This window comes from Aethina tumida, chromosome 7 (assembly GCF_024364675.1).
Source record: "Aethina tumida isolate Nest 87 chromosome 7, icAetTumi1.1, whole genome shotgun sequence".
Lineage (NCBI taxonomy): Eukaryota > Metazoa > Arthropoda > Insecta > Coleoptera > Nitidulidae > Aethina > Aethina tumida.
In genome coordinates this window covers 18,144,705-18,158,668 of record NC_065441.1, presented here as the reverse complement: position 1 = coordinate 18,158,668, position 13,964 = coordinate 18,144,705, and the positions used below count along the sequence as shown (strand labels likewise).

Below are 13,964 nucleotides of genomic sequence, written 5' to 3'. Positions count from 1 at the left end.
GGGACGGTAGTTCACTGATTGAAGTAGTATTGTTGTAGGGGACGTTCTGTTTCTCAAAGGAGAGTTTAAACTTATTGTTTACCAGTTGAAGCTACAAGTTAATGAGGGCAGGCCATTTTTACGAACATCCTGAATAGTTAGGCAGGTCAGAAAAAGGTTTGAGTAAATACAACACTCTGTCGAGGAGTGGGGAAAACAGAGATCGGGTGATGGGTGTTCTGTGATGGGGACCATAAACGGGAACTGACGGTCAGGAACGTGTCGTGTAATCGGCCCTTAAGCAACCATCCAATAATCCAGAGTCGCATGAAACACGGTAATCTCTCCGCTTACACATAGCCAATACTTCTACTCAGATACTATGTTTTTATTTAAATAGTAGATTTTATAGGCTTCTTATTTTTGGTTATCATCTAAATATTGTCCTTTGTATTACCATTTCTGTTTCTTACTTCGTTCTTACATTATTTGTATATTCAAAATCTCTTGTTTTTACAATTAGATTATATTAAGATTAGAATTAAATATAATTCATACGTTTCATTTTAAATAACTTTGAACTTGTGTTAGTTCCAAATAATTTTTTACAAGGTTCGAAAACGGTGAACGTTTATGAATTTAACTTAATATTCAAGATCATCGGAAATCAAACATCGATATTTTATTATTGTTTAGTTTTTTTGTTTATTGATTAAATATTGAATTTTGATCATTTTCAAATACATTATGGTTTAAAATACTGCCTCAGGTCAAGATTTTAACATTATTTAGCGGTGTTAATGATTTGTAGTCTGATATTTGTAATTTCTCGACCGTAAACGTAAGGACGAAACATTCCAGATTATTGCTTGTTCTTTTTCGGTTATACAGTAATTTGATTCGCCTTTGTCTATCATTAAATAAAAGATTCAAAAGTAAAAAGTTTTTTGAGAGTTTCAAATGCATTATTTTGTGAACTAGACATATTGAAAGTATATTTTTTAGATGTTGGATGAGTTTTTGGGTGATTTGGAAATGTTATGAACATTTGATAATATCAATGTTGCTAACCAAAGTTTTAATTGTCTAAGATTTGAGAACTGGTGACCTTTTTATTGCATTGACTTTATTTTAGACTGATTTAACATCATTTTCTGTAATTAGGTGGCCTAATTGCGTTATTTCTTTTCTTAAATTTTTAAATTGAATTTAGGTAGTTGTAATTAACAAAAGCGTTTCCTAAATTTTATTCAATTATAACTCAGTACACAAAGTAACAAAAAAGTATTAAAATATTTTTATTAACATGAAAAGAAAACAAAGGTCTTTAATAACATAATATATTTATACCATGCAACCAAGAAAAACACAGAGACATCGAAATTGATTGATTGAAAACATAGTGGCAGTTTAATTATGCTTTAGGGATTCTCCAATTCTTCTTCCATATATTAAAGAAATAATACTTTTAAAAAATGTATTTTAACATGAAAACGATTCCAAACACGAATCCAAAATTATGACACATTGATTAAGACCAAGGCATCGATGTTTTGTCTTGCCCGTTCCAATCTCCAGACATCAACCGCAGAAAACATCGAGAATTTTTAATCAAATTAGACGTATAAATTTAAATCAGACTGATTTTTTAAGTTACGGCCATCATATCATGTGTGAATTTTGAAACAAGTTTTGGGATGTCAAAATAGAAGTTTTATACGAGAACTCCCTATAATGACTGGCCTATTGAGTCTATATCACGGAAAAAGTGTTATTGTTAAATTAAATAACACATACATATTTAATCATTAAAAATCCCTTAATCCTGCTTAATTCAAAAAAATATATGTAATATTTTATATAAATAAAAAATAATAAATTAATATTATTTTAACAGTTCACATTAAATAAAAGAGTCGTGGATAAAATATTTAAGACTTTAAAAAGTTGCTATAGTAATGACTACCAGTGGTTCAAGATTTAAAATCCAACTCGATGATTTCTCACAACAATCCTTTGACTTAAGATAAAACATCTCATTGTAAGACAAAAGAAGAAGACTGAAATTTATAGCTTCAAATGAAGATAGATAACGTGAATTACACTCGCAGTAAAAGTTTTTGGCATTCTTACATTATTTTTGGATACTAAATTGGTGATTTAAAAGAGAAATAACCAAAAATCGGAATCATATTTCTACGCAGTAGGAGTATAAAATTAATTTTCATGTGGTGATTAAAAAAATTTTAATGAAAGGTCTTTGTACATCACACAATAGCACCATGAGGGAGAAGTACATTAAACTGCAAATCTTTATTAATCCCATAATTGTAAAAATCTATTAAATTATATCATAAAATTAATAATAAAACATGACATTAATTGAGTCTATAAATTTTTAATAACTTATAATAAATGCGGTGGCGAATAAGGGATAATTCTAGGACTGACTAACCCAATCATTAATATTTATTAATGTAGTTAGATCTACATCAAAAATAATTACGACGTCATTGTATACGCGGATAATCAAGTTGATTTGACGTATCATTTTCCAGTCGTGTATCAACATAATTTGTCCATACTATACAGAAACCGATGAGAAATGTTTCGAGATTTCCATTTTTTATCGACGGGACAAATGGGAATATTCGAATAAGAATCGACATATTCCCACACCAAGTACCACAATCGGTGGATACAGACGTAAGTATTTCGTGAGAATGCCGAATCCTATCTAAGAACTCAGTCCAACTACTTTAATGTGGGACTCTCTAACTCTCGGTTCATCACTTTTCACTCAAACAAAGCTATGATATTACCAGAACCAGCTGTAAAAAGGTCGATCAATCAATGTTATGAAAGTGTATTATAAGAATGTTGTAAATTATAGAAGATCTCCAGTCATAAAACTAGCAGTCGTAATTCACAATTTAAGTTTTGTAGAAAATAATCAACACCACAAAAACGTATTTAACTTCAAAACTAATTCTACTACAAGCCAGATCGACGATGCCTGAAATAATTTGATTAAACTTGTTACATATTTTATTTAGCATTGTTAAGAAGTTGAAGTTTTTAGAAGTTTCAATTAATTAATGTATTTAATGTTTTCTCTTAAAAAAATAGTATATATAATATGAAAAAATTTAGGCGTGTCTCTGTAATTTGCCTAAACATGCATAAAAAAAGCTACAATTCCAAGGCATCAAAATGCATAATAATAGAGTGTCCACAATTCTAGATAAATTAATTTTTCATAGTCTAATTCGAATTTCGAAGATGTCGATCTGGTGTCTTCCTGAAGACCTTCAGTGCTATCGAATCTATCTGATAAACGATTCATCAACTACACCTCCTATTAATGGAATTTACTCTTTGATTCGAAGATCAAATCTGACATCCTCTAAATTAATCAGTTAAGAAGACAAAACTGGAACTGTTAAACCATTAAATCATTAAAAGTGTGTATTGTAATATGGGTGGTGGGTTGTCCTGGATGATGTGCTATAAATTCAGTAAATGTGGAAGTTTTAAAGAGTGGAAACCTAAAATTTCAAATAAGGATCATAAATTTATGATGGTATATCGAATAAAATGCAAACAGTGTAATCAAATTTTGTTATGGACAATGATTTTACTCGTATATACTGTTAGTTTTATAAGAGAGTATTGATGGCAACATAAACAACATTTATAAAGTGGATAAATTTATTTTTATTAGGCTTATAATACAAAAAGTCAATTCGATAAAAACTTAAATAGCTAATAATCACAAATAAAACATTTAATAATTTAACACAGTGAATAATAATTGGACTACAGTTTTAAAAATACTTTCTTCAATTTCACCGTCAACATCATCTCTAAAGAGCTCAGACTTTTTGGATAATTTTACGCCATCAATTTTCAGAATACTTTTCATCGTCAAACCAGGAGAATTGATTTTCCTCCGCGCGTCATTTGCCAGCACGGACATTCTCAAGCTTTGGCGTTGCATAGAAAAGTAACCTTCATCAAACGTTTTGGAACCTTTTATCTAGATCTTCCACCTGAAATCTGTATAACTCGATCAATCGGCAGAGCTGTGGAAATTTTTTCTTATCCTTTCCTATACGCGTCCCGTTCATTTCAAATTTATAAATAAACAATTTCTTACATTAATTATAACAAATGTTACCTTCTATTCGGTAAAACTCGTGATGCAGCAGCAGCTCTGGGTGATTTTCTGACATGATATTCCTTCCTGGTCCTCTCCTTACTACTGGTGACGAATGGACTAAAATAGATGGAATCCCGGGGACCTAGACGAAAAATTTAAAACAGCGGAACAACAAATTGCATAACAAACTACAGTTGTCCTTACCTGGAACGTAGAACTCCTCATCCGAATTGTCACTTTCTTCACACCTTTCTATCTTGCATCCCCGTTGAAAATCAAGAGTATTACAATTGGGATAAGGAGGTTTACTATTTACCCTTAAAAGGAAGGATAAACTAAACCTCGAATCGATCAGAAGATTTCTTCAAAGCAATTGGATAGGTTTTATATGGGATGGTGGTTTAAACTGATGATTGGTCGGAGCAAATTTAGATTTTAAAGGTAAAGCGTAGTAAATTTAGATATTTCAATGTTATTAATTATTAATAAACAAGACTAACACTTTAAAAATAAAATCAATTATTTTCAAACATTTTCTTTTACAATTCTTACCCCACCATGGTTGTAATATTAAGAGTACTATTATATAATTGATAAACTGTAATACTGTTCTCTAGATTTAACCAACTACTTATAATAATCAATCTAGCTGTATCTAGCTATGCCAAATATTTCATTCATTTTTTATTATAAAAGATATTCATTTACGCCTGAAAATTATAAAACACGTTAATATTTATATATCAATTGAAATTTTACTATTAATATTTAATAATAGAAAAACCATAAAAATATCACATTTATTACAAAGTTTGAATACACATACATGTTTTAAATTATAATGTTCGGTGCGCAACCCTGAAAATTTATAATTGGCGATTGATATTGAGTGATTTTAGCCCGTCCCCGCCTCAAGTTCTTCCACGCATCTTAGAAATCTACCATAGAAAACCTACAACGTTGTTAAAAAGGGCGTCAAGACTAAATAATTTGATTTTGAAACATCAGAGATTCCGACAGAAGTGTCGTATATAAATATATAATTATAAATTATAGTAATTTTTTTTGCTTTTCTCCATATACTTTTCTTTTTATACAAATTTTTCGGCTTCGATGCAAAACAAATTTTCTTTCCTTGTACTTTGTAATATAATTTTAAGAATCCAGTCTGGTACAATGTTGCCAGTTTTAACAAAAACTTAATCTTTGGTTGTACGTCGAACTTTTAAATACACCAAAAATATTGGCAGAGTAACAATAAATTAGTTTGGCTTATTTCAATTAATTAAGAGGAAATTTATATTTTAAACAAATATGTTTTAAATTTGATCTGTACTTAATATTTATTAAATAATCATATTGGATACGTGTCAACAACATATTGTTCATATGACTATATTCTACAGACGTAACTATAACTACAAAAATATGATAAAGTTTTTAATTATCATAAACAAAATTTAATTAGCCATTTGTCTAACGTAAAATATATATATCAATTGAAATTTTACTATTAATATTTAATAATAGAAAAACCATAAAAATATCACATTTATTACAAAGTTTGAATACACATACATGTTTTAAATTATAATGTTCGGTGCGCAACCCTGAAAATTTATAATTGGCGATTGATATTGAGTGATTTTAGCCCGTCCCCGCCTCAAGTTCTTCCACGCATCTTAGAAATCTACCATAGAAAACCTACAACGTTGTTAAAAAGGGCGTCAAGACTAAATAATTTGATTTTGAAACATCAGAGATTCCGACAGAAGTGTCGTATATAAATATATAATTATAAATTATAGTAATTTTTTTTGCTTTTCTCCATATACTTTTCTTTTTATACAAATTTTTCGGCTTCGATGCAAAACAAATTTTCTTTCCTTGTACTTTGTAATATAATTTTAAGAATCCAGTCTGGTACAATGTTGCCAGTTTTAACAAAAACTTAATCTTTGGTTGTACGTCGAACTTTTAAATACACCAAAAGTATTGGCAGAGTAACAATAAATTAGTTTGGCTTATTTCAATTAATTAAGAGGAAATTTATATTTTAAACAAATATGTTTTAAATTTGATCTGTACTTAATATTTATTAAATAATCATATTGGATACGTGTCAACAACATATTGTTCATATGACTATATTCTACAGACGTAACTATAACTACAAAAATATGATAAAGTTTTTAATTATCATAAACAAAATTTAATTAGCCATTTGTCTAACGTAAAACGGAATCAATATATTCAAATTTGGCGCCGTGGTAATCAGTGCGCTTGTGTATCTTTTAACGGCGTTCTGTGATGGTTGATTTGCCGATTGATGTTGTACAATCCATTATGGGTAATTTCCCAAGTTTATTTTTATGTTACATTTAAATTTCAGTGGATTTTCTCCCGCTATTTGTGTTTTCACATAAGAAATCACAACAAGTGTATCTAAGCAAATGGTGTGATAAAATTCCACTCCATAGAAATCTATCGAACGTTGTTGTTTGTACACAAATAAAATAAATAATTCTTTAAATAAATTGCTAGATATACTGCTGCATACTAGACACATAGTCTTTGATTACCTTAAAATATCATATACATTTTGTATTTTAGACTTCAACAGTCAAGAAGCTGGTGAAGTGTATAAATATTACACAATCATAAGTAACAATGAAAATATATGTTACAAAGACACTGCTGATAGTGAACAACAAATTGTATTATTAACATTAAAAGATGAACATGAAGCTACAAATGGGGGCATCAGAGGTGAGGATCAAATGGAAGCTATAGATACTGTCAAATGCAATCAAAATGTTAAAATTATTAAATTAGATGAATGCAAAATTCTCTTGACCACTGATGAAGATGAAAATTTTGAAACTATTGAACCTCATTTAATTACAACAACTGATGTAGAAATCAATGAAAATACTGACATTAAAACAGGTAAACTTATAATTTTTCACAGATAATATTTATATAATGATGAATATTTTTAGACAACAGTTATGAAATTATTGAATTGGTTGATGGAATGGTTGAAGATACAGAAGGAATGAATGTATATTATTGTAATGTTGAATCTCCACAGGAAATGAAAAAGGAAAAGAAATATATTTGCACATATGAAGACTGTGACAAGGCATATTCAAATCCGACACATTTTAATGTAAGTAAAACTACAATATATTTTATTTTTAATCATTAAAGAAAAACTTGTTTACTTATTTAAAATTTAAATCTGATTTTATTGTGCATATATTTCTACATAAAATTAAATGAAAATAAAACATACAATTTTATTTATTTTATTATCAAAAATTTACTTTTTCATTATAGGTACATATCAGAAGTCATTCTAGGCCATTTAAGTGTCCAGCAGAAGACTGCAATAAGTCCTTTGCAACCAACTACTCACTGAAATCACACTTTAGAACCCACACTGGAGAAAAGCCATATAACTGCCCCATGTGTTCTAAACAGTTCAAAACAACTGGAGATTTGCAAAAGCATGTTAGGATACACACTGGTATTGTATTATTTATTACAACAATTTTGTTAGTAATGGTAATTGCCCAAACTAAAGGTTAAGAAACACTTTGTTTGATGGAAAGCAAAGAAACTATTAGTACCATAGTAGAGACATTTGACAAAAGCTTATACTTATTATTTTATAGGTGAGCGGCCATTCATGTGTCCTATAGCTGGTTGTGGAAAATCTTTTACAACATCAAACATTCGTAAAGTCCACATAAGGTCACATACAGGTGAAAGACCTTATGTATGTACAGAACCCCATTGCAAAAAAGCATTTTCTTCAGCTACAAACTATAAAAATCATCTCCGAATACACTCTGGAGAGAAACCATATGTTTGTAGTATAGAGGTAAGTGTTGTATTTATTCATGAATTAAATCTCTCACAATTATTTTCACAGGGATGTAACAAAAGATTTACAGAGTATTCAAGTTTGTATAAACATAATATGGCTCATCAAACTCAGAGACCATTTGAGTGCAATTTTGAAGGGTGTATGCAAAAATTCAAGCAAGAATCTGCTTTAAATTTGCATAAGAGAGTGAAGCATAAAGTTATTGTTGGGAGAGATGGAACTGAAATTGTTGTTGATTTAGTTTAATTTATTTATTTTATACATATTTTTTACATATTTAATTCAATATATATTAAAACATAAAACATTGTGTTTATGTATCATTAAATGTTGGAAGAAAATTCTTCTTTTTTATAATGCGCAGAAGATTTAATTTAATAGCATTTAGTCTGCTGAATTGTCAATATTGAATTTTTATATACTTAAAGAATTCATTTATTATCTCGTACTTTAAATAGGGTAAAAAAAAAACAATAATTTAAAAATATACATTTATAATTTGATAAAATACTATAATTTTAAAAAAATATTATCGTTATCCATCAATCAATTTATTGTGTAGATCCGCCAGCGACTGAAAAAGAAAATGAACTATTAATAATCATGTTGACATAATATAAAATTAAATGCACATGCTACAATAAAAGCCAGCCCTTAAAAATTGTAGTATTAATCTATTTAAATAATAGTAAGAACAAAAATTAAATGTAGTTTTTCAACTAGTAATAATGCGTTTACTTCTTAATACTATTTGAATGACGTAATATTCGTACCATATTCTCAATGAACAATCCTAGTATGTTGAATAGATTTATCATCTTCAATCAGCTTGTGATGAACATTGCTTAGAGCCTGTGTTAGAAATAAAAATGATGTTAATTACAAACAAAAGACAAAACACAAAAAATTAAGCAATACCTCCGATTATCGGCTTTCTTTGCCAATTCATTTTGCACATTCTAAAAACAACATGCAGTATATTTACCCAATTGAGAAAAAAGGTTAGAACTTGCCTTAAAATATTTAACAGTCTTGACTTTTAATTCCAAAGTTGCATCCTCGTCACAAATCATCAGTGTATGCGGATGTTGTTGGAAAGCAGAAACGGTCCACATATGATTAACACCTTCTTCTATAGCCTTATATAAAGCAAACGCCTTATGGGTACCAGTAATTAAAATCATTACCTAGGGAGAAACTTATTTAAAACTTGCGTTTAATTTAAAACAACTGATAGAATTTCTGTTAAATGTAATAGTAAATGATATCTGAAATTCATGTCTATTTTACAATGAAGTATAATATTTCACAACTTATCCAACAAATTTTGACCACATTTTCACAGTTAAATTTAAGAAGTCAATTTAAACATAAACAACATAACAAATAATAAAATATAATCTTTGAAACCTGAATTGAAAACAATAAATTATTATAATTATAAATAATTATTTAAAAAAGAAGTATCATCAGTACGTATCACTTTAAAATAATGAAGAATTGTTCGATAGGATCAGAAGGGCATAACAATAATTTGCGATAGCAGGAAGAAGGAACATATGAACGAAGACGCCAAAATTGGATTTGACGGGTCCAAGCTTGCATTCAAATCAATGAGAACAATTTCAAACAGCTTTTTTTGTTAAATCATCTTTTATGTATTTGGTTAAAATTCATCGGATAAGTTGTGGGATATCCTGTACATGTTGTAATCACAATTATGTTAGGTGTCTTAATATACCTAACTCTTTTTAAACGAATTGTTTTAACACGAATTTAATATTCTATTTTTTTCTTGAATCTCATATTATTATATTATTTTCCTTTTTTAAAATATAATATATTTAATGAATTGAAATGTGTAAGCATGAAATAAATTCTTAAGTGAAGTCTAACAAGAATTTTTTAATATTGTTTACACCTAATTCTCCTTTTACACGAATTTTTTGGGAACGTATCTATCGTGTAAGAGAATTAGGTCTAATCTAAATCAAACCAAAAATATCACTCTCAGCGAAATAAGTAATTAATTATTTTTTATATAGAACGCGATTAAATACAAGTTTCTATTCAATCTTAGCGTTGCAAATATCCTGTACATATAGACAATTTATTATTTTTATTTTCTTCTTTCTAGTTTCTAGACAAGATTGAATGTTTAAACTCTGAAAATCTCTAACACAAAAATATATTTTAGGTATTTCTTCACTATTGCCGTAAACATATCAAAAAAATGGTCTGGAGACTGATACTGAAATCTGTAAGTAGTAGAATTATTTAGTTTAAAAAATCAAGTGGTAACATAATCTTAACTTGTAAATATGTACACTTTTAATCTAATCGCCGTATACCTACAAATATATTATAACAATAACATGTGGTTCCATTATCATCGCAAACATGTGTTCTCAATATTAGTTAATTGATGTCTGTTATTAAATTTTATTTTTATTTTAATGTATTGTAACTACCAAAACATAATTACAATTAGTTATACTGTCTGTTCGTTGTAAAACTACTTACTTCTTTAGCATCCATAACAGTTCCAACTCCAACTGTTAAGGCTTGTTTTGGCACCTTGCTGATATCATTGTCGAAAAATCTAGCGTTAGCCTCCAAAGTATCTTGAGCTAACGTCTTCACCCTCGTCCTCGACACCAACGACGATCCTGGTTCGTTAAATGCAATATGTCCATCAGGTCCGATACCTTCAAAAAAGTACATACAGTCTAAATAAATGAGTAACTATTGGAAGCTTACCGCCAATGAAAAGTTCAATTCCACCCGCTTCAGCGATCTTCTTTTCGTAATTTGTGCACTCAGCTGCCAGATCTTCGGCGTTTCCATCAAGGATGTGCACGTTCTTGGGATCGATGTCTACGTGTTTAAACAAATTGTGCCACATGAAATAGTGATAGCTCTCTTTATGTTCCCTGGGTAAACCGACGTATTCGTCCATGTTAAAAGTTTTTACGTACTTAAAACTGACTTTGCCCTCTTTGTAAAATTCGATAAGTTTCTTGTACATTCCCAATGGGGTACTGCCTTAAATTAGATTTATACTATATATAAAACAAATTTTATTTAACACAATTTACAGTTATATTTCAATAAAAAAATTTTTTGCTGAGACAAATAAATATTAATTGTATATAATGCATACATAAGCTTTGAGATTGGACCATTTATATTAAATTTAAATGTAACAGTGGTAAAACAACGAGAAATAGCGTCGTGGGAGTAAATCGATTTAAAAATAAAACTAAATAATTGCAAATACATATAATTGATTTAACTAAGAATCTATAAATATGTTGTGTGTGAATGTGTTTGATATATTATAGTAATTACTTTCTACATTCGTCATTTTATAAATACATAAATGCATAAAGAATTATTACAATATTTCTAGCAACATTTATTTTAAAAATGTATTATATTTATTTCATTTAATGTTTGTTGAAATAATTTTCTTCTTATATTATTTCTGTTGATATAATTTGTTATTTCTGTTGTTTTATTAGTTTCAATAACATTCTCTCTAGTTTAAATAAGTTTAAAAGTTAAATCCCTAAAATGTAATTATTTTTTTGGAATGAATGCAAAAATTAAGTGATTTTTTTGTTTGATGTTGGAATAATTTTAATAATATTAATTAATATTTGAAATACATAAATCACACAATTAAAAAATATATATAATTTAAAGTATCTGTATCTAATTATCTTTGGTTTCTAGTACTTTTTTTAGGTTAATATTTCGTACTAGTGTATAAATATATAATTGTTTGTCCAAAATAAAGTGAATTGGTGAATACTTCGTAAAACATTCGATTTTTTATTGATTATTCATTAATTAATTCCTTACCCGTGGGCAGGCCCAATACAAAGTAGTTGTCCGGTCCAGCATTGAATTCATTAATTCGTTTAGTCACATATTTCGCTGCCCATTCTGCAACATCCTTCGAATCATCTAAGATCACTAGACGCATTTTGTGTTAACTACACAAAACCAGAACGCAAACTGAACAAAGTGATAAAAAAAACAATTCCCGATGAATATCGGTTGATGTGTGAGGTTTATTGACCCTGTTTACAAGCTAGCTTGTGGCACTGATAAAGTGCATATGATTCCGTATCGCGCCGACTGACTGGTTCATGTTAGATTTGCCTCAATCGCCATTACCGTCCATGATACGATCTAGGTAAAGGGCAAACCGGTTAAAATTTTTTCGACTATGCAACCCCGTTATCAAAGTTTGACCTACAATTTAGTTCAACATAAGCTCATTGTTCAAAAAATCTACTGCCTTATATATTTAGATTATTTCTAGATAAAAACATATTAATATAATTTGGATTCAAGGGATTACTTTAGTGTGACAAGTGACTTTAATTTCCATAACAACATCGGGTTGCCTTTAGTTTTATCTAACAATATATCTACATATTTGGGTGTTTAAGGTTATTAAATTAACACGTAAATACAATGCACAACTTGAACACTGTTTATTTTATAAAAATGATTTATATGGATCAAATTTGTTAAGAAATATGCTCCAAGATTTTATATTTTTTGTACAAAAACGTTGTCCGAAGGATATTTCTTCAATTCGAATACTCACCGTCAGAAAACCCCTCTCCGGGTATCGATCCCGAAGGTCATAACCCAATGATGCAAAGCATACGCGGGTGAGCTGAACCAGAAGACGTTAGGCTGGCGTAGATGCCAGCCCCTGTCAACTGAGTTCGGAAAAAGCAAGACCAATCTGAGGAAGATACAAGATCTTTCTGGAGAAGGATTGGTCTTGCTGGGTACTGATCCCCAGGACCACGACGGATGGATAGATTCACCTATCCTGGGGAATAACAAAATTATTTTTTTTATCGAGAGAGGAAACTCAGAAGACAGAAAACCCCTCTCCGGGTACCGATCCAAAAGATCACAACCCAGATGGAAAACATAAATGCGAGGTATATGCGGGTGAGCTGAATCAGAAGACTAAAGCTGACGTAGTAGCCAGCCCATTGTTAATTGGTTCGGGAGGAGCAAGATCAATCTGAGGAAGATGCGAGATCTTCCAGGGGAAGGATTGGTCTTACTGGGTTGGACCCGTTTGCTTCCCACTACCACTGGATTGTGGAGCGATACTGAGCCCCAGGTCCACGGCAAGGTGGATCCACCCTGAGGGAAATAAAATTATTTTTTTTTTTTTTGAGTCAAAGCGGGGAAAGTTAAAAATCCCTCTCCGGGCACCGATCTAACGATCATAACCATAATGTTACCATGTATGATAAATCATATATGGGAGGAAAAGGACGTATATTAGCATATACGGGGTATGCTGAACCAGAAGACAGAACTGACAAAGATGCCAGCTCCCTGTCAACTGGGTTCGGAAGAACAAGACCAATCTGAGGAAGATCCGATGGATCAGTTCACGGATTGAATGTCAGAAAAGACCATTCTCAGCATAACAAAATTAAGTCAATCACAAGGACGAAAAATTGTTGGGACGGTTATGAATCTTTTCCATTTGCAAAAACTAGTTAAGAATTCAATTCTGGTATTACAAGAAGTAATTTTAATTATCACATGATGTGAGTCATGTAATATTGAGAATACACGATTTAAATTATTTTCTTTCTGGTTTTATACGTAAATTTTACTAGAGCAAGATTTAAATACTCGAGAATCAAGCAAACTTTACTAAAATATGGTATTTAATTTGATAACTTGTACCCACTATATTTTTAATGAAATTTTTTGCAAAACACATCAACCGTAACGTATGCAATAAGAAGTTCCCACAATAAGAGTGCTTATGATTGAATTGGTAACAATTCCAAAGGATTTTTCGATTTACCAGTTCCTGATTGCTACAATTATGTAATTGTCTATATCTATATAAATATGTATTGATATGTC

At 29.8% G+C, this 13,964-nt stretch overlaps 2 protein-coding genes across 4 annotated transcripts; one reads left to right on the top strand and one right to left on the bottom strand.

Annotated features, from left to right (window-relative positions):
- The first annotated feature begins 6,381 nt into the window (after nt 1–6,381).
- LOC109605181 (zinc finger protein 143) lies at nt 6,382–8,341 on the top strand. Its single transcript, XM_020021749.2, has 6 exons — nt 6,382–6,491; nt 6,755–7,090; nt 7,144–7,313; nt 7,484–7,673; nt 7,822–8,030; nt 8,082–8,341. Exons 1-6 carry the CDS (start codon nt 6,452–6,454, stop codon nt 8,280–8,282), a joined length of 1,146 nt encoding a protein of 381 aa, XP_019877308.1. The 5' UTR covers nt 6,382–6,451; the 3' UTR covers nt 8,283–8,341.
- Nucleotides 8,342–8,513: 172 nt separating this feature from the next.
- LOC109605180 (glucosamine-6-phosphate isomerase) lies at nt 8,514–12,415 on the bottom strand. 3 transcript variants are annotated; one of them, XM_049969845.1, is made up of 7 exons: nt 11,904–12,415; nt 10,797–11,081; nt 10,560–10,744; nt 9,050–9,223; nt 8,955–8,995; nt 8,810–8,888; nt 8,514–8,610 (listed from the first exon to the last, which is right to left on the bottom strand). In XM_049969845.1, exons 1-6 carry the CDS (start codon nt 12,025–12,027, stop codon nt 8,882–8,884), a joined length of 816 nt encoding a protein of 271 aa, XP_049825802.1. In that variant the 5' UTR covers nt 12,028–12,415; the 3' UTR covers nt 8,514–8,610; nt 8,810–8,881. The 3 variants fall into 3 exon arrangements, with proteins under 3 accessions (XP_049825802.1, XP_019877306.1, XP_049825801.1); XM_020021747.2 differs by lacking the exon at nt 8,955–8,995 and having other exon boundaries at nt 11,904–12,236; nt 12,304–12,415; XM_049969844.1 differs by lacking the exon at nt 8,955–8,995 and having other exon boundaries at nt 11,904–12,414.
- Nucleotides 12,416–13,964: the final 1,549 nt, after the last annotated feature.

Coding starts and splice junctions, on each gene's coding strand:
- LOC109605181 (XM_020021749.2), top strand. CDS start 6,452: ATGGTTGATTTGCCGATTGATGTTGTACAATCCATTATGG. Junction 7,314..7,483: donor CAAATCCGACACATTTTAAT/GTAAGTAAAACT, acceptor TTTTCATTATAG/GTACATATCAGAAGTCATTC. Junction 7,674..7,821: donor GCATGTTAGGATACACACTG/GTATTGTATTAT, acceptor ATTATTTTATAG/GTGAGCGGCCATTCATGTGT.
- LOC109605180 (XM_020021747.2), bottom strand. CDS start 12,027: ATGCGTCTAGTGATCTTAGATGATTCGAAGGATGTTGCAGAATGGGCA. Junction 10,745..10,796: donor AATTGAACTTTTCATTGGCG/GTAAGCTTCCAA, acceptor ACTTTTTTGAAG/GTATCGGACCTGATGGACAT. Junction 8,889..9,049: donor AGACTGTTAAATATTTTAAG/GCAAGTTCTAAC, acceptor TTTCTAACACAG/GCTCTAAGCAATGTTCATCA.